This window comes from Vulpes vulpes, chromosome 6 (assembly GCF_048418805.1).
Source record: "Vulpes vulpes isolate BD-2025 chromosome 6, VulVul3, whole genome shotgun sequence".
Lineage (NCBI taxonomy): Eukaryota > Metazoa > Chordata > Mammalia > Carnivora > Canidae > Vulpes > Vulpes vulpes.
The window spans coordinates 62,300,578-62,321,770 of NC_132785.1; the positions used below are offsets into that span (position 1 = coordinate 62,300,578).

At 35.4% G+C, this 21,193-nt stretch overlaps 1 protein-coding gene across 4 annotated transcripts in view; it reads right to left on the reverse strand.

Annotated features, from left to right (window-relative positions):
• The window catches only part of TC2N (tandem C2 domains, nuclear), a 44,475-nt gene that overhangs the window by 3,963 nt on the left and 19,319 nt on the right, over positions 1-21,193 (reverse strand). For 3 of the 4 annotated variants that reach the window (XM_072761152.1, XM_025985583.2, XM_072761153.1), the window contains 8 exons: positions 17,273-17,440; positions 15,941-16,032; positions 14,432-14,507; positions 13,818-13,918; positions 13,316-13,432; positions 10,223-10,414; positions 4,193-4,307; positions 1,308-1,507 (listed from right to left, as the gene is read on the reverse strand). In XM_072761152.1, the coding sequence (XP_072617253.1) occupies positions 1,308-1,507; positions 4,193-4,307; positions 10,223-10,414; positions 13,316-13,432; positions 13,818-13,918; positions 14,432-14,507; positions 15,941-16,032; positions 17,273-17,440 (1,061 nt within the window). The remainder of the gene's footprint in view (positions 1-1,307; positions 1,508-4,192; positions 4,308-10,222; positions 10,415-13,315; positions 13,433-13,817; positions 13,919-14,431; positions 14,508-15,940; positions 16,033-17,272; positions 17,441-21,193) is intronic. The other variant, XM_072761154.1, reaches the window with a different exon arrangement.

Sequence of the window (21,193 nt, forward strand, 5' to 3'; positions counted from 1 at the left end):
TAAAGAAACTGAAGCAAGTTACTAATTTTCAAACTTTTTCTCCTAAATTTCCTGGTCTTAAAGAACTTTTCCTTCAAATAAAATCTTACAAAGAACCTAATATATGCAACAGGTAATACCAGAGCACCTTGGCTGAGATGAGTGGGAGGCTCTGAGTCCACATCTGGCTCCCCAACCATCGTGGTTCCTAATGATACCAGAGAAGCCACAGGAACAGATGGCCAGCAAGAACCCTTCCAGAATTATTATTCTTAACTAGACTCTCAACCAAGAAAGTGGAATCACCAAAAAAGTTATCCTGAAAAATCACATGTCAAGAAAATCTCCCATTCCATTCATACATGGTAGCTGAGGCTTGAGGGCTTGAGGATATAGGAAAACTTTAACTGAATGCACATCACAGGCCTCATGGCTTTGCTACTCATATGACTTCTTGAGTCCAAACTCCTTCTCAAATAGGAATAAATAAAGAACAACAAAACTATAACTTTTTTAACAAATATTTTAGGTAGAAAATACATGAAGAAGTGAGTCAAAGAGTTAATATTAATCTTTGGAAATTCACACCTAATCGAAGGACTTCATGTAGACTGCTAAGAACATCTTGTTATCAAGCAGAAGCTTTTAAACCAATGATGTAGATTTTGGACTTTAAATGCTAGTCAAACAATCATAATGAAGATAAAAGACAATGGGCAGCTGCCATTAATCTACTCAGAGTAAAAGAAACTACAAGGGAAATAAGTCCCTATAGGATTGACAAGGAAGCAAGTGTTATACTGTCTTACACAGATTACTAAAAAATTTTTAAGAGAGTAATCCAGACACTAAAATCATCCATCTAAATACCATCACAACCACTGCTAAAACTAATGTTTTCTAGAAATTCAAGTCTAATATAATTCAGTTGATAGCACACAGAGTTACATGTTAAATTTAACATGAAACAGAATGAGGTTGGGTATCTGCAGCCTTAGAAAAGTCGATTTAATTGCTTAGTGTCAGTACCATTAACTAGTCAATGGTACTGAAAATCTGATCTTTCTTATGGTATTTATAGTTGAGAAGCTCAGAAATAGACTCATTCTAAGATAAGCAGCCTAACTGCACAGAAATTCCAACTACTTGTATTAAAGCAAAATCGGACAGGATTTCATTTTTGTGGCAACATTAAATTTTAACTTATGATGCTGTAGAAATTTACTCCATTCAACTTCAATTTTATCCTCCATTCCTTTTGTTAACCAACTGTCTCAATGCATAGAAAAGTGCAAGGAAAGGATCAAGGGAAAAAACTCCCTACTAACCTGCCCCACAAAGTGTCGTCTTCTTACAGAGCTCCGACTATAAAGCTTAATGAGAAAAAGAATTTCTTTTTCATTTTGTAAAAGTGGAAAAATCATAGTTTCTCCCCACTTTACTCTTCCATTGGAGGCTTTCAGTAAGCGGGTCTTCTTCTTATAAATCAACTCTCCCGAACTAAACATTGCCACCTTCACAAAAAAACCTAAAAAAATAAGAAGTTGTGATATGCAAAATTTTATTTTAAGTGCCATACAAAGATAATATACCTATATATTATATTTGGTGTGAAAATAGATATAAACCACTTATAAAGATCCGATGAGCTACAGGTATAACAGAAAACATTGCTAGTAAACTTGGTAATTTTAATCACACTTTACAAAGAACTACAGCAACCTTGAAGGAATTTAATCTTCCCCTAACCTGAATGCCATGAAAAAGAAAGGGGTCAACTCTTTGGACAGCTGGAGGAATCTACTTCCCAATTTTACAGAGGTACAATTCTTTGCTTGAGACTCTAGAGGTTCAACAGCTGCCCACTAAAGAAAATCTGTTCATTAAACAGATTGAGATGGACAGCTTCCAGTAATGGTACAATAGCTGCACAAACTCATCTTCCCATACATAACAATGATAAACTCTGAGAAAAATTTAAAAAACAAACAAACACTGTACAAGACATTAAAGAATGATCAAAAACAGGAAGAAACTGAAAGGGAGTCAAGTCTTAAAAGATGGGAACTGTACTGGGTAAAATTCAGGTTTCTGAAGCTTTCCACCTAAGCACACTGCCCAGTCTGATGGACACACGGCCAACAGTTCAGGCCGAGGGTGCAGCCTGGCTAGTATGAGGCGTCACAAGGGAGAGCTGAGGCTGCCAGGGCAGCAAGAAAGTGAGCAAACTGCCAGAAAGGAGGCAGCTGTAAAGTGAGGAGCTAGTCGGACCATGAGATTTAGAAAATACAGATGTGGATAATCCCAATTAGCAGTTTTGGTTAACGAAAGACACCCGTTGGTGTAATAAACCACATCTGTAGACTTCTCTCATGGCCTTGTTTCCTAGAACTAACCCTGTGTAGTCCTGGTGATTTGTTCTTTTCATGCCAAGTTGGATTTTATTTGCTTATTTTTATTTTATGATTCTTCCATCTATCTACACAAGTGGTAATAGTCTATAACTATTTTTTCTATGCACTATTTTTTCTGTTTTGATACGAGAATATGCTCACCTCATAAAGTTACTTTTTCCATTGATTTTCATGCTTTGGAACAGCTTATATAAAATAGGAATTAAATGTTCCTTGAAAATTTGGTAGACTCCACAGTAAAATCATCTTGGCCTGGTGCTTTTATTAGAGGCAATTCTTTAACTACCTACACATGGTTATCATTTTATTCAGATGTTCCCCTGCTTTTGGAGTGAATGGCAACATTTTCTTTTCTCTGAAAATCAGTTATTTTATATAGATGTTCAAATGAATTGGCAGTTTTAAATGATATTATTTATTATTGAACCTCTTCTGAATTTTCAATGTTATCCTCTTCCTTGTTCATGTTTTATATTTGCTCAATCCAACTCACTATAGGTTTGTCTATTTTATTGATCTTTTCAAAGAAAGGGCTTTGGGTTTTACTGATTATGTCTTTTGCTGTTGTCTTCATAATTATCAACTTCAACTTTACCTTTAATTCTTTAGGTCTACTTTCCTCTGTATCTGTTGGGGTTTTCTTAGCTTCCTGAACTGAATGGCCAACTGCATTTATTGTTAGTCTTTGTAGTTACAGTGGACATCCAGATATTCTCTCTTATAGAAGAATAAAGGAGCTCTCTTACCATACCATACTCTTAGCCCTTCAGGTAGAACTGACCTCAAACTTCCAGCTCAGGGAACAGCCATGTGAACCAGGCCTAGATAACACAAAGTATCAGAACCCCTTCTTCTTCCCAAAGGAACAGGGAAGGAAAAGTGTTTTAGTGTTTCTGTTTGATATTTTTAGGTTTTTAAAATTAAGCTTCTAGTTAGAATGTTCAACAAAGGGTGTAGACCTATAGAAAGGATAAATTATCTAGGCTGGTGAAATGTATCTGACAGTCCTCTGGACACTCAATCTATATTACCTAATGAACTAAATAGGGAATATGATCAAATGGATAAAAACCAAGAGAGCATGGATTAAGGTTGTCACAATGACTAAAATGTGAAATCCAATAAAGTAATTTTAAGTTAAAAGTGTTTAAGTATTATGCTAAGTGAAATAAGTCAATTGGAGAAGGACAAACATTATATGGTTTCATTCATTTGGGGAATATAAATAATAGTGAAAGGGAATAGAAGGGAAGGGAGAAGAAATGGGTAGGAAATATCAGAAAGGGAGACAGAACATGAAGACTCCTAACTCTGGGAAACGAACTAGGGGTGGTGGAAGGGAAGGAGGGCGGGGGGTTGGGGTGAATGGGTGACGGGCACTGAAGGGGGCACTTGGCGGGATGAGCACTGGGTGTTATTCTGTATGTTGGCAAATTGAACACCAATAAAAAATAAATTTATTATTTTAAAAAAAGTGTTTAAGTTCCATAATAAAAGCAACTAAGATTTTAATGTCAATTACTAAGACATGTAGGAAAAATTATCTTTTACTAATATCTTCTGAAGACTCCACTTTGGGTTTTTTTGTTTTTTTTTTTAATAATAAATTTATTTTTTATTGGTGTTCAATTTGCCAACATACAGAATAACACCCAGTGCTCATCCCGTCAAGTGCCCCCCTCAGTGCCCGTCACCCATTATACACCCCCACCCCCTGCCCTCCTCCCCTTCCACCACCTCTAGTTCATTTCCCAGAGTTAGGAGTTGAAGACTCCACTTTGAACCACGGATATACTTACTCAAAGTGAGAGGTGTCGAAGAGCTTGGAAGGTATTGTGCCTCAAGAATTTGTAACTGAATTCTGCTATTTACAGCTTGAAAACAAGTCCCCAGTTCAAGTTCTGCATGGCAAACCTGGATATCAAAAAAGTGCCTTTTGGTAAATAAGAATAAAGTTTTGCAGATACTTCAAAAATTAAAAAATAAAGAGCTATAGTAAGAAGTTTTGAAAGCTTTTTATTGACACACAAAGCTATGATATAAAAGATGGTTCGGATAAATGCCATGGATTCTGTAAATATGAGCTACTCACTTTCATGGATTCTGAAAATCCAAATCACACCTACGTACATACACACCTTTAAAATCAGGGTGGTCAAAAGACAATTAAAATTGAAAACAAATTAAATTCCTGAGCAGCAGTACTAAAGAAAATGTCCGTGAAATAAACACCAAAAAACCACACTTCCAAAACACTTAAATTCAGTCATTTGAATTATTTTTAATACATAAACTACAATAAAAAATTTCAAATATGAGAATCATCATTATTTTTCCCAATTGTAGACATGACAGTAGGTGCTACCCAATTTAGAAGAAAAAGGGTTATTCCAAGCGACAAACATGTAGGTTAAAGGCTGAATTGCTATGCTGAGTGAAAGCCAGCCAAAGAAGAACATTAGAAAGAAGGAAGCTAGTGAAAGTAATGAGATAGCAAATAATAAGGAAAAAGTCAAAGAAAACCTGAGGAAAACAATGCAATGAAGCAGATTCAGAGAGGGGAAAAGTTAAAATGTGCTCTTCATTATTGCTAGCAGAAGAACATAAGTAAATTCATGAAATGAAACACAAGCCAGCCTACTTAGGTGGATTTCAAGGTCCCTGGAGTAAAAAAATAAAAGAAATAAACATAAAGTCATCCAAACAGAAAAACATTACTGTTCATGTGCTGAGAAGAATAGGTGTGGGAATAAAGCAAGAGCATCGTGTTAACAGACCTCACTAGGGCTCGGAACAGACAGGCACAAAAATCTTTGTGAGTGTTGATGCCAACGAAGGTAAAAAAACCAGCTGAATGACCTCCATGAAGAGATTTATATTTGGTAATTGCCTAGTATTCCCTAGTAACTGACATAACTCATTGAAAAAGAACTTTTCCAAGTACATGCCATTGACTGAATCATGGGCATTTCCTTAAAACATGATCCTGCATTTTTTTAAAGATTTATTTATTTATTCATTTTTATGATAGACAAAGAGAGAGAGAGAAAGAGGCAGAGACACAGGAGGAGGGAGAAGCAGGCTCCATGCCGGGAGCCTGACGTGGGACTCGATCCTGGGACTCCAGGATCGCGCCCTGGGCCAAAGGCAGGCGCCAAACCACTGAGCCACCCAGGGATCCCTGATCCTGCATTTTAAAACTGGTCATCTCAAGATCAAAAAGATGTGAGATATATTTATACATATGATGGAATATCACTCAGTCATAAATAAGAATGAAATCTTGCCATTTGCTATGACATGAATGGACCTAAAGAATATTATGCTAAGTGAAATAAGATTTAAAAAAATATCACAGGGCAGCCTGGGTGGCTCAGTGGTTTATTGCCACCTTCAGCCCAGGGCCTGATCCTGGAGACCCAGGATCGAGTCCCATGTCAGGCTCCCTGCATGGAGCCTGCTTCTCCCTCTGCCTGTGTCTCTGCCTCTCTCTCTCTCTCTCTCTCTTATGAATAAATAAATAAAATATGTTTTTAAATCATATGACTTATTCCACTCAGCATAATACCCTCCAGTTCCATCCACGTCAATCAGAGGACAAACATTATATGTTCTCATTCATTTGGGGAATATAAAAAATAGTGAGAGGGAATAAAGGGGAAAGAAGAAAAATGAGTGGGAAATATCAGAAAGGGAGACAGAACATAAAGACTCCTGACTCTGGGAAACGAACTAGGGGTGGTGGAAGGGGAGGTGGGCAGGAGATGGGGGTGAATGGGTGACGGGCACTGAGGGGGGCACTTGACGGGATGAGCACTGGTGTTATTCTGTATGTTGGCAAATTGAACACCAATAAAAAATAAATTTATAAGAAAAAAATGAAATAAAAATCATAGGATTTTATACATATGTGGAATCCAAAAAACAAAACAAACTCTTAAATACAGAAAACAGTGGGAGAAGGGACATGGGTGGGGGGATGGGTGAAGTAGATAAAGGGGATTAAAAAGTACAGACTTCCAGTTATAAAATAAATAAGTCACAGAGATGAAAAGTACAGCACAGGGAATACTATAACAGCGTCACATGTGGTAAATGGTAACTACAATTATTATAGTAAACAAAGAATACTGTACAGAATTACCAAATCCTCATGCTGCACACCTGAAACTAATTTAACTATCCAATCATACTTTCATTTAAAAACATTTTTACAAATACAATTAAATTGGTCATGTCATATGAAATAAAGATATAGATGGTGAAAAGTGAACCACTTTATAAATCCAACTGTTGAGGTTAGACTTCCCCTTAAAAAGTCTAAAATCATGGTCAAACTCGTCTATTTTGGCAACAAATGCTGGATTTTTTTTAAGATTTATTTATTTTGAGAGAGAGAGAGTGTCCGTATGTGTGCATGCATGTGAGCAGGAGGAGAGAGAAAGAATGTCAAGCAGACTCCCTGCTGAGCATGATGCCTGACTCATGGTTTGATCTCCCAACCCATGAGATTATGACCTGAGTCAAAACCAAGAGTTGGATGCCTAACCAACTGAGCCACCCAGGCACCCCAACAAATGCTGAATTCTGATAAATAAGTGAAAGTACTATTTTTGCCTTTATTATCAGAATAAGAATGGATCCATATATCTCTTTGGTAGCATATATAAAATAAAGCCTCTGCTGATTTAAAAAAAATGCTGCTGCTGCTCTTGGCATTAAAAAAAATAAATATAACAGTTACTTACTGTTTACAAAAGCCAAGAAAACCATTAAAAATTTTTGTTATTATGGTTTTGTACCCATTATGTGATAATTCACATGAAAACACCTAATGGTGGCAAAACTTCCCTTAGTGTTACACACGGGTAGTGCTCACTTTCACAAAAATGAACAGCATTTGGCAAAGGGTTTGCCATTTCTAACTTGTCAATGCCATTTCAGAGTTCAACTCACTTAGTATGTTCCAGTATATCAATTTGGATTGTGGAAAACTATTCAAAGTGGTTTTCCATCTCCCAATAATCCCAAAATTAAAATTCCAATTAGCTGGTATATATTAAGTGCATTTTTAATGGGCAGAACACTGTGGAGGATATAAGATATGATCTCTGGTCTTACATTATTATATATCATGTTTTAAAGAACAAAAGAACCTGAGCCTTCCAGAATTATTGTTGAAAGTAAAAAGTTAAGCATAATTAGACCGTGATCTGTCTGGTGATGTCTCCTTGGCGGGAGCGATACGTGATAGAGCTAAAAGAGCTGGCCCTGGGATCAAAGCTTCTGCCCAAATCCTAGCCCACCAACTGCTGGCTAGAGAAAACCAGGCAAGCGCTTCAACATATTGGTCGCTATGGTAGGGATAACAAGAGCAGAAAGCTCATAAGTTTGGTGTGAGCATTCAATCACCTAACAGCATATGGAGAGAGCCCAGATGTCCACTGACCGGTGAATGGATAAAGATGTGGTCTATATATATACAATGGAATGTTACTCAGCCATCAGACAGAATGAAATATTGCCAGTTGTAAAGACATGGATGGAGTTAGCAGGTATTATGCTAAGCAAAATAAGTCAGAGAAAGACGATTATCATACGGTTTCACTCATGGAATTTAAGAAACAAAACAGAGGATCATAAAGGGAAGAGAGGAAGAAATAAAACAAGATGGAATCAGAGAGGGAGACAAACCAAAAGAGCTCCCATAACTCTAGGAAACAACTGAGAGCTGCTGGAGGAGAGTGGGGGCGGAGGGATGGGGTAACTGAGTGACAGGCATGAAGGAGGGCACGTGATGTCATGAGCACCGGGTGTTACAGAAGACTGATGAATCACAACCTCTATCTCTGAAACCAGTAATACATTAGGTGTTAATTAATTGAATTTAGATAAAATAAAAATTAAAAAATTAAAAAATCACCTAACACCACATCAGTTGTTTGGTTAAGTGTCTATAAATGTCAGCTATTTCTTCACACAAACCTCTTCCACATTATTTGACACAGAAATTTGGGTTCTCAAACAAATACTTCCATTGCTATTTGTTGAGGTCAACAACTCTGTAGTACGGAAAACATTAGCTCTATATAAAAGTTCTGCTGTTTACGGTGACATAGCTGTCAGTATGGAGGATGGGTGTGGAAATCTGGCTCTGTCACTTTCACAATCCGAATATCAATTTTACACAGGAAACAAAGCATACTATTATTGCATTAGCCAATAGTATAAAACATTCACCGGTAACACAAGTTCACTGGTCCAGGGTACCTCGCGAGCTCCCTCAAGCCATCAGCCTTTCTGTATCCCTAGCACCCAGCACACAACAGATACACAAACATTTGTAAGACCTCTAATACAGGAAATAATTTGGTAGAAACTTAGCCAAAACCATCCTTTCAGATTCTCCAAGGCAGATAAAAATGATAGCATCTCAATTTTCCCCAGAAAACACCTTTGCTGAGTTATCTTCTGATCCACTCTACTGGTCTTTAAAGTTTTATTATATGAATTACCCACTGGAATAGTATATTTGTGCCTTCTGTAAAACACGGCTGCAGATTACCATCTACCAAGCTAGTTTCAAAGATGCAAGTGACCAACCTGTCCCAGTTATGAGGCAAATTTGCTATATTTAAACAGAATATAAAAATAATCTAATAGAGCATGCTTTCACTCATTTATTCTTTCATACCTACCTGGGTACCAATATTCAATGTCAAGAGTATAACAGGCCCTTATAAAGAGCACAATAAAATGGAAGCCTGAGCCTAGTTTTGTTTAAAACAAGCAACCGAATTCTAACGTATAATGAATGTTGTACAGAGAACACATAGGAGATGAAGACAGGAAATAACATACAAGAAATAACTACCTAAAATTTTCACTTTTTGATCAATCATAGAAATCTATTTTCATGTTTTAAATTCCCTAATTAAATTCCCTAATTTAATAGCCCTCTAATTCAGTGGTTCTCAAGCCAGGCTGCACAGTAAAATCACCTGGGAAGCTTCTGAAAAAAACAGCAGCTTCTGGCTCCCTCCCATCTCCCCTCACCCCCAGAAAATTCTGATTTAGTTGGTTTAGGTGTGGGCATGTTTGTAAAGCTCCCCAGGTGATCCTAATGCGTAGCCAGGGTTAAGAACCACTTCAAATCACATTAAATATTTTTTAAGGTAGGTAAAATATAAATCTCACATAAACTTAAAATCACATATAGATTTGGCCTTACAGAAGCTTATGACTGATTTCTGTAACTGCTATCCTGACACAGAAACTATATAATTAAATTATCAGGGGTTTCTAAACAATCTAAAGACAGTGTTCAGCTGGCTAGTTGAAAGAATTAAAATCAGGTCTCAAAAATCAATACACAGTACAAATAATCAAGTCATTTAAAAAAAAAAAAAACAAATCCAGCTATAAAAAACCTCCATTTTACCCAATTTATGGACATTTAGCTTACTCATGATTAAACCACCTTCCTAGTCTATTTTAAGGCAATCTCAGAGTTTGGAATTTATGATTCTTTCTTGCTATAACTAAATTATCAGTTAGTCACTTCAGGATTATTTTACCTGAAGTATGAAACATTTATAAAAAATGTACAGGAGAAGGTAACCCTAAGGGTATTTTTCAACAGAGAAAACAAAGGTTCTCTGTTAACCTTTTATCGTTTACTTAAAAAGTATTAACAATGACAGTATTATTACTTCTTGAAAGCCTTCCCAACCGTCTAATATATTCTAGAATGTCCCAACAAAAACTCATCCACAAAATAATTCTAAAAGTATAAAACAGTTTTAACATTACATACTATTATCACTTACAGAAATTTTTGAAGGTGGCATTATATCCAAAGAGTAATCCATTTCCTGTGTGCTGAGAGTTCTGAGTGACAGTGAGCATTCTCCAATTGTTTTCTTCCTGGGAGTCTGGGTTTGAATTTTAAATACAAGCCTTACAGTTTGTAGACTTTGGAGTTTAATGGCAAATACAAAAGTTTCCATAAATTCAATAGCCTAAAACAAAACCCCACAAGAAAATAAGAAATAATAAGATAAGAAATAATAATAAGAAAACAATATAATAAGTAAAGGAAATGGGGAAAGAAAAGATGATATGCCAGTACAAAAGAGGTAAAAGTAACATTTTATCATCTAGGAAGGATCTGATTTTTTTTTGCAAAAAAAAATATTTTTCAATGTAAGTCAAAATGACAATGACCATGAGTTGTTTTTCCAGAATTTATTCTGGATACTGCCTTTCTTACTTTCACAAATCAAATCACCCTTTTAATTACTAAGGAATTCAGGTCAATATTAATTCCACATTTAGCAGAAGATAGCTTTTCTTTTTGAAAACTGGGTTGTTTTCCATCTTTGGTTCTGGGGTATCTTTCCTGCTCTTCACCACAATTTTTCAACAGTTAATAAGTGGTTCAAGAATCTCAGGTGTGCTCTTTCAGCAAGTACCCCAAATCTAACTGTTCATATTAAAAGACTTGAATTATTTCTATTCTTTGTCTAATATTCTTCCCACCTCCGATTTCTCCTCCTGTGACATTTGCTCCATTCTTTGCAACCTGAAAATCAATCTCCTTGAAAAGTGCTACCTTCTCCCATAACTATCCACCCTAGACAGCAAGTCAGTGTTTTCCGTGCTCAGAAGATTTTCAAACGTTCTTTCCATAACTCCTAATATTTTAAAAGCCCTGTCTTACCAAGAACTAACATCTTCTTAACACAAGATTGATTTTTGCTATCTACTTCCTTCTTCCCCTCTACTGCATTCTTTTGAAAGGGAGGGGTTTTTTTGCCTTTTGAAAAAACACAATATCTGGGCAACTAACATCCATATTTTAGATACTGTGCCAACATTTTCACTTTTATTGTAATTGCTTACATCTGTATAGTCAAAATTGTGTTTCTGAGAGCCTCCCAACCACTGGAGCTATCTTTTTCTCTGAGTCTCAAGGCACAGGATCACACCACCAATAGAGTATTCATAAAATATGTAATGTTAAAACTGAAATGCAGTGAGCTTACACATAATGCAAGTGTGCTGGTCTGTCCCACATTTTGCTACAACAGGGGTAAAGGGGTAAACAAGTTGACAAATAATAATAAATTTTAAAAGTAAGATTCCATGCAAGAATTAATAGGAGAGCAATTTTTCCTAAGCTTAGTTTTATTTGAAAATAAAAAAGTGAAACTGTTTAATTCAGGAAGGATCCATCTTCAGTATCAGCACTATAACCATATTTAAGATTTATTTCCATCTTGACTTTCTCTAATGCATATTTTCACAGTGAGATACTAAGACATGTACATCAATTTTGATTAGTGCCTTTTCACTTATTAAGAATATTTTTCCATGTCCTATAAAACTCTTCCTAAACATTATTTTTTATAGCTGCCTAGTATTCTATCACATGGTGTTATGGTTTAAATTTGGCCTCAAAAAGGATATGCTGAAGCCCTGACCCTCAGTAACTCAGAATGTACCTTATTTAGAAATACGGTCCTTGAAGAGGTAGCTAGTGAAGTTAAGGTGAGGCCATAGTGGAGTGAAGACACAGTGACAGATGGAAAATGCCACATGAAGATGGAAGCATAGAATGAAGTCAAGGAATGTCAAAGATTGCTGACCATCACTGAAGCTAGGAGAGTGGCATGGAACAGATTCTTCCTCACTGCTGAAGGAAGGAACCAACATGCTGACACCTTGATTTCAGACTTTCTCTAAAACTGTGAGAAAATTCTATTGTTCTACGCCGCTCAATTTGTGGTACTTCATTACCCAAAGAAACAAATGCACATGGTATATATGTAGCGTGAATTTTCTTAACCATTCCCCTATATAAGACATTTAGATAGTTTTCCAATTATTCCCCTTGAATAAAACTGCCAAGAATACTTTATATATTTAAATATTTCCATGGAACACATTCCAAGTCGAATCATCATGTAAAGGCATATTAAAGCATATAAATATTTCAAAGCTTTGATGTGTTTTGTCAAAATAACTTCCATAAAGTTCTATGCTCTAGAGTACTTATAAATTTTTTCCTAATTTTCATAAGCAAAGAAGGATAGAAAAGAAAGAACAATGTGTAATTTAAATATGTATTTCCATAATTACTAGAGTAAACTTTTTCATGCTTATTAGCCATTTGAATTACTTTATCTTTAAATCATACATTCTTATAGAAAATACATTTCATTTGGATGGAAAAGCAGTAATGAGAAGACAGATGAGAAGAAAAAAATGAAGATATATTTAAACTAATGTGAAATCTGGGATCCCTGGGTGGCTCAGTGGTTTAGCGCCTGCCTTCAGCCCAGGGCATGATCCTGGAGACCCGGGATCGAGTCCTGTGTCAGGATCCCTGCATGGAGCCTGCTTCTCCCTCTGCCTGTCTCTCTCTCTCTCTCTTTCTCTCTTCTCATGAATAAATAAATAAAATCTTTAAAATAAATAAATAAATAAATAAACTAATGTGAAATCTAAAACCTATAAAAACAAAAACAGGATCATTAGTCTTCCAATTATAATAACTGGAAATATTTAAAAGAAATTTATTATAATCATGCAATTATTTCTCAAAGCCAAAGTGGGGTAGGAGAAAGAAGATGAAAATAGACCTTCATTTTCCTTTCATATGAGAAAAGTAAATGGTCTTCTTAGAATTGTTTATCTTGTATATACTTTAGTGATTATGATTTTCTTTTTAAATGCATCTTAACATTAGACAATGTAATATCAAGTATTTTTGAGACTCAAAATTGTCTTTAAAAAGTAAGGAATATGTAATTTGCAATTTCCCCAAAATAAAACACTTTGTTATTCCAAGTCTTCACATGGCTTAACGTGACTAATACAAAAGAAGCCTAAAATGAAATTCAATCACAGCCACTTACATTTGAGCCTTCCTTGGCCGAAGATTTGAAATGCACTGGTTTGGGCAATGTAAGTATTCCTTTTATAGAAATAGTAGGAGTGTCTCCAAAACTAGAAGGCCAACTTAAATCTCTGCACTAAAAAAAATTAAAAATACAGTTTGAATTTTAAAAAGGACCCTGGCAATACAAATATTTGATGTTTTTGAGTTAATGACTTAAATACAAACTTATAAAAGTAAACTTTAGTCTACTGAGATCTCATTTCTTCTACCTTAAAATAATTTGACATTTAATGTTCTAGATATCATATCAATTTTCTTCTTAAGGTTAAAAACCACAATTCCATCATACCTACAGATTTATTTTCTTTAGTCTTTTTTAAATACTGTTTTCTGCAAAATACTACAGAATCCTAAATTCCAAATAAAGTATTGTCCAGTTCCCCAGAAAGAGCACCGTAAGTTTGTAACAAAAACATTCAATCTTGTAAGAAAAGTTGGTATTAACTAAATTAACTTACTTGTAAAACTGTGATCCAGATCTGTTCTACTGAAGAATTATAAAACACTTTCACATGCAATCTCCCAAAATCTCTTTCATCTCCTGACAAAGTAATTGTATCTGAATTGTAAAAAGACAAGAACATTTGACATGCTATGCAATCCTTCTAATCCAATTATGCTTTGATACAATCCAATTTTAGGAGCACAATTGAAAAATGCCATAACTTTTTTTAAGTTGCCACTTTAATAAAAAAAGAAGTCACACTTCAATGTTATTATTAGAGTGCTGGGGGAGGCCTACTATAAAAAGTACATGGCTTAAAAATTTAACTCAAATATAGACTGAGACACTTAAGTTAAAACTAAGATAAACTTCCCCCAAGTAACACAGATATGGCTTTAATCCTGTATGCTTCTGGAAATTCCTTCACTAGAATACTTCAAAACAAACAAAAGGCATTTAACAGCTTCGCATTTTTTTTAAAGATGCATTCATGCCTGAACACTGAATAATGGGCCATCCAACCTGGGTATTTATACGCAGATAACAGATGTAACCATCTAGAGGTTTTGTTTTTTTGGTAGAAATAATTCCCTTAAGAATATAAAAAGGTGGAACTTTATTCCTTACCCAGGCTTCTGTTACTGCCCTGGGAATTCTTCCTTGAAGAAGAAGTGCTTGGCACGCTGGACCATGAATCATGTCTCTAGAGATAAAAATTGCCCTTAAGTCCGATATCACACATCAAATTTTAAGATTCTGACACTTATGCCCCAACACCCACCTTAGTATCAAACCACATGCTAACCATGTTGACAAGTGTTACTGGTCAGAATTTCCCTCTTTTAGGCAGTAAAGAGAAAAAAAAGCTTTCTATGTGTGTTATCAGGAAAATCTTAAATAACTTACTGGATTACATATGGGGAAAGCCTTTGTTGTTTGGGGTTTGGCTTTATAATAAGGAAAGAGGTTACCATATTTCCTACTTGAAAGTACTAGTAAAAATAAGAATATATTTGGAAGAGCCCTATTACCTAAAAACCTATTAAGTAGCAGTCATCAAAGCAGAGTTCCCTCTGAACCAGCAATATCAACATTGCCTGGGAACTTGTTGGAAATACAAACTGAGGTCCCAGTGCAGAGCTACTGAATCAAAAGCTCTTGGGGTGGGGTGCCTGGGTGGCTCAGTGGTGGAGCATCTGCCTTGGGCTCAGGGTGTGATCCCAGGGTCCTGGGATTGAGTCCCACATCAGGCCCTCCATGCAGAGCCTGCTTCTTCTTCTGCCTGTGTCTCTGCCTCTCTTTCTGGGTCTCTCATGAATAAATAAATAAAATCTTAAAAAAAAAAAAAAAAAAAAACTCTGGGGGTGAGACCTGGCAACCTGTATTTCAACAAGCTCCCCAACCTATTCTGATACACATTAAAGAGCTGCTGCTATAAAGAATTAATTCTGCAAAAAATTAACTTGACTGAGGATTATGAAGCATTATTTGTAATACATTTCCATTTTAATAAAATATATGTAAATACATTCACATGGACAAAAGCCCACAAGTATATATAATAACATTTTCATGGTGTTTTTACTCTCAGTTACAGGAATATAGGTGATTTGTCTTTTTACTCTGCTTAACTATTTTCTAATTTTTAATAATAATCACAATTTACTTATATGTTTAAAAGAAACTTTTTTAAACAACAAAAATTATTCTATTTCAAAAATAGGAGAATGCTGTGTTAATATTAATAAATAACAAAAGTCCTGTATCTCAATAGAAATACTAATTTTTACTAAGTAGGTAGCTATGTTCAATAAGGAGAGTTAGATCAATAAGCACATCAATAACCATACCATTTTAAATTCCAACTGCCTTCAAGATTGCCTGAGTACATACCAACAGAGAGATGTTAAGATTCATTTAAAGAAAAAAAAAAAAAAAAAAAGACTGCCTTTTAGCATTCAGCTGAGACCTTCCTGAAAAATGGACATGGGAAATGCAAAGTGTTAATTCTTCAGATATTACCACAGATTTATCTACAAAAGATCCACATATGTTGTTTCTAACATAACTCATACATTCCTCAATTTTTACCTTAAAAATAATCGTATACAATTAAAATTTATATCAATAATTCACCTGCATGAACCGTTGAGATGAACTTGTAAGATCAAACATGGACTTGCTTAGCCCAGAAGAACTGGGAAGTTTGCTGGTCCTTAAATCACAAACTACAAAGAGACATGGAAAATTTTCTTTAAAGAAGAAACATTGGAATTTTACTTAATCACCATAAACTAAATCTCTATAGGATTGCATATAAATGCAACCTATTTAAGAAATAAAGTCTTCTGGTGATCCCTGGGTGGCTCAGCGGTTTAGCGCCTGCCTTTGGACCAGGGCGCGATCCTGGAGTCCCAGGATCAAGTCCTGGGATCGAGTCCCACCTCGGGCTCCCGGCCTGCTTCTCCCTCTGCCTCTGTCTCTGCCTCTGTCTCTCTTTCTATGTCTATCATGAATAAATAAATAAAATCTTTAAAAATAAAAAAGAAGAAGAAAGTCTTCTACTAAAGTTTAATTTTTTTCAATTATTTTACTTTTGTTCCAAACAGAAACCAACGTAAATCAAACAACACATTTCAAAACCATATCAAATATCAAGCAGGAAAAACTGAACTCTTTTTGTTTACATTACAATTCTTCATCCCATAGGAATAATCTAAGAGAATGTAGGTCCTCTGTGCTAAATGCAATTCAACTATGTAATGAGCACTTACCACATTAAAAAAATAATATTGAATTCCAATGCTGCTATATTTCTAGTCTGTATTTCTAGTTTTCCCCCAAACTAGAAGACTTTTTAAAGAATGGAACTCAGAATACTGTGTATCCTAACACAGCACTGAAATAAATAAATAAATACTTCTGCTTTGTTTTCAGCACCTCACCTTGAATTCAGCTGTTGATAGCTGTATACATTAAAAACTTGAAAAACAGAATTTTGACAATCAGATGTGTACATGACAGTCTAAAATTGATACAGTCCTCAAATATTAAACTAAGAAAGTTCTATGATCATGTAGGCATTTTCTGTTTTCTTTGTTTACACTTATAATTTCATCATGGGTTGTATGTTTACAATTTTCACTGAATAGAGCAGGGAAGAAAAAAGCTAATAAATATCTGTTGCAGAATTTCTAAATGGATATATGATACTAAAAAAATGAAACTTTAAAAAAAGTACAAATAAAATGGAATTTGGAACTCCCAACCATATAATTCATTCAATTTTTATGTTAGGTAGAGTACCAGAGAGAAGTCATAACATTTATCCCATCACTTCTGAAGCCTGCTTTTCTCTTTTTGTGTGTGTGTGTGTGTGTTTTTTGATAATAAGAATCATCTCTTCCAGGGTTTTAATTTGATTTCCACATTTGTTAAAGAGGAAAATATACAAAAAATTTTTCATACCTGATCCATATAGTCTCACTGCTTCTGAACGAGGGGGAAGGCGTCGGCTCAAATCAGGTGAAATGTGCTGATATCGATAGTACGGGTTGTATATATCGTAGCTGGCTCCATGCTGGGATGAACTAGAAAGCTCTACCTTTCGATCTCCAAAAGATGCTCTGGCAGATGCTGAAAGTAAGTGTTTCTAAAGTTTTATAAGACCCTCTTTTTAGAGTTATTTGCTAACAGCTGTTGCATCCAAGGTGAAGGGAAAAAATTTTGTCTCAAGTAATACTAAATCACATGTGTTTGGAATATTTTTTTAAAAAGTACATTTATTGAGCTCTACACACGGCACTCTGCCAGGGGTCAGCTGTGAACCCTGCTCTCAGTCTGGTAAATTGTTGGCATTTTTCTTTGCCCCATTAACAATTCTGTATTTTGTGATCTGAGTTTTCTTTTATTATTCTACTTACACAAAGAACATCTTTTAAGTAAAAAGATCATTTTTCACAAATACACAGAACATTTATAAAAATTGACCAGAAGCTAAGATATACACAGAGCAGTTCTCAATAATTCCAAAAGGACTGAAATCACAGAATAAGGTTTTCTAACCACAGTGCAATAAAGCTAGAAACCAACAAAAAGGTGATTAGAGAATATTTTTATGGAAACACAAAGGATCTAGGACAACTGAAAAAAATCTTCAAAAAGGAAAAAATATGGAAAGATCTATGCTCCTACGTATTAAGAACGGAAGATTGGCACAATAAAATAAGATTGAGCAGAACAGAGAGAGACACTCATTATTTTGTGGACATGAGATTTACAACCAATGTGGCACTGGAAAATCTTTTCATTAAAGTATGCTAAGACAACTGGATATTGGTGTGTGTGTGTGTGTGTATATATATATATATATATATATATATATATATATATATATATATACCTTCACCCCAACTAAAAAAAAATCACAAAACATTAATTTCAAGTGGATTGTGGGTCTAAATTAAATGTTAAAGCAAACCAATAAAACTTGTATGTTTAAGGAAATTTATAAGAAAGTTTTCACAGCTTTAAAGCAGGAAAGAACTTCCTAAATGGAATACAGCAATTTTATCACAAAATTTTGTTAATATACAGAACTACTTTAAAATTGAAATTTTCCGGGATCCCTGGGTGGCGCAGCGGTTTGGCGCCTGCCTTTGGCCCAGGGCGCGATCCTGGAGACCCGGGATCGAATCCCACATCAGGCTCCCGGTGCATGGAGCCTGCTTCTCCCTCCGCCTGTGTCTCTGCCTCTCTCTCTCTCTCTGTGACTATCATAAATAAAAAATTAAAAAAATAAATAAAAAATTTGAAAAATAAAATAAAATAAAATTGAAATTTTCCATTTTCAATTGAAGAGAGTGAAAAGGTAATGCACGGAGTGGGAGAAGACATGTGCAACAAATAGAACCAACAAAGGGCTCATACCCCAGAATATACAAGGAATTTTCACAAATCAATAAGAAAAAGACAGGCAAGTCCAAATATAAATTGGCTGTAAGACTCAAGCAGGCACTTCAGAAAAGAGGCTACCCAAATAGCCAAAACACATGAGTAGGTGCTCAATTTTCATGAGTTAGGAGGCAAATGCAAATTAAAACTCCCAGAAGAATCCACTACAGACTCAGCAGGATGGTTAAAATAAGAAAGCCTTACAAAAGCAAGTGTTGGCAAGAGAGTAGCACAATGTGATCTACCAAACCCTGCTGGTGGGAATATAAACTGAGGCAATCACCATGGAAAAAAAACTTGGCAAATTCTAGGAAGGCTGAGATATATATATACCCTGTGACATGACAATGCCGTTCTGGGACACATACACAACTGAACTGTCTGCACGTGTGCACCTAGGGACGTGTATGAAAGTGTTCATAAGCCTGAGGATTGTTGGAGGGGAAGGGGTTGGGGGATGGGGCAACTGGGGGATGGGCATGAAGGAGCTCCGTATGTGATGAGCACTGGGTGTTACATGCAGCTGATGAATCACTGAACTGTATATCTGAAACTAATGATGCAGTATATGTTGGCTAATTAAAATTTTAAAAAAGAATGTTTGTAAGTATCCTTATCCATCATGGCCAAAAATGGAAAAACTCTCAACGTCTATCACTAGTGAAATAAACTGTAATCTATACGTACTAATAAAAATAAATGTGTGCTATACAGAAACATGACTGCATACCATGCCACTTAGAATAAAGAAAAATAAATATATTTTCTGTACAGATGTTAAAACTAATGGAAGCTACTGACAATGTGAATGAATCTCACAAAGATTATGTTGAATGAAAGAACCCATACTGTGGAAGGAGCCTCGGTGTCCATCGAAAGATGAATGGATAAAGATGTGGTTTATGTATACAATGGAATATTACTCAGCCATTAGAAATGACAAATACCCACCATTTGCTTCAACGTGGATGGAACTGGAGGGTATTATGCTGAGTGAAGTAAGTCAATCAGAGAAGGACAAACATTATATGGTCTCATTCATTTGGGGAATATAAATAATAGTGAAAGGGAATAGAGGGGAAGGGAGAAGAAATGGGTAGGAAATATCAGAAAGGGAGACAGAACATAAAGACTCCTGACTCTGGGAAATGAACTAGGGGTGGTGGAAAGGGAGGAGGGTGGGGGTGGGGGTGACTGGGTAGCGGGCACTGAGGGGGGCACTTGACGGGATGAGCACTGGGTGTTGTTCTGTATGTTGGCAAATTGAACACCAATAAAAAATAAATTTATTATTTAAAAAAAGACTTTCAAAAAGCTAAAAAAGAAAGAAAGAAAAGAAAAGAAAGAAAGAAAGAAGAAAGAAAGAAAGAAAGAAAGAAAGAAAGAAAGAAAGAAAAGAAAAGAAAGAAAGAAGAAAGAAAGAAGAAAGAAAGAAAGAAAGAAAGAAAGAAAGAAAGAAAGAAAGAAAGAAAAGAAAAGAAAAGAAAGAACCCATAAACAAAAAGACTATGCTGAATATGTCATTTCATTTACATAAAGGTCAGAAAACAGAAAAAACTAAACCACAACATTTAGGGATATGTGCTTAGCTGGTAGAAAGTAAGAGTAGAAAGAAAGCAATAATCATCACAGTTGGGATGCTGATTACTCTGGACTGATGACGGAAACGAGGGAAGATGAAGGCTTTTACACATTGCTGGTGGTATTTGTTTACTTGAGTGGTGACCATACATGTGTCTTGCTTTGTAATAAATCACAGAGATACATAGTTGTTTTTCTCCTTTTTCTATATGTGTGTATTTTGCAATTTGAAACAGGTAAAACCATTTATCAAATTCCTTTCAAAGTTAAGAATCACATTGGAAAAAATATAGAGACATGCTATAAAGTTTTTAAGTGTTTAAATGATTACCATCTTTTTCTTCTTTTTTGTCCTATTTAAAATAGAACTCACAGTAAAACCAATACTTTCTGAATTAAACAATAAAACAGGTGGCTTCACACTGAGTTCAGAAAAGAAAAAGAAAATATGGGGTTATGAGGGGAGATCTTATCCTCACCCTAGGTCAAATAACTGTGTGTGTGTGTAATCCAAGCACAATTCACAGGCAGAGGGGCGCCAAATGGAGTTATGAGGCCAGAGAGCTTTGTAAGGAACCAGTCCACCTTGGACACTAACCCCTCTCATTCAGCACACAAGCACTGGCACAAGTCTGTTTAGACACAATACCCTGTCTGGAGTAGTAGCACCAAAGATGACGTACTACATTTACATTTATAGGCTATATCTAAGAAAGAATATTCAGATCTTATTTTACCCTTACAGAATCCCAACCTTCCCCTCAAACAGTATACAGTGATACCATTATTAAAGTTCAAGAGGAAGTTCTCTCAACTTACAGAACCACAGTGCCATATAAAACCAAACATAAAGTG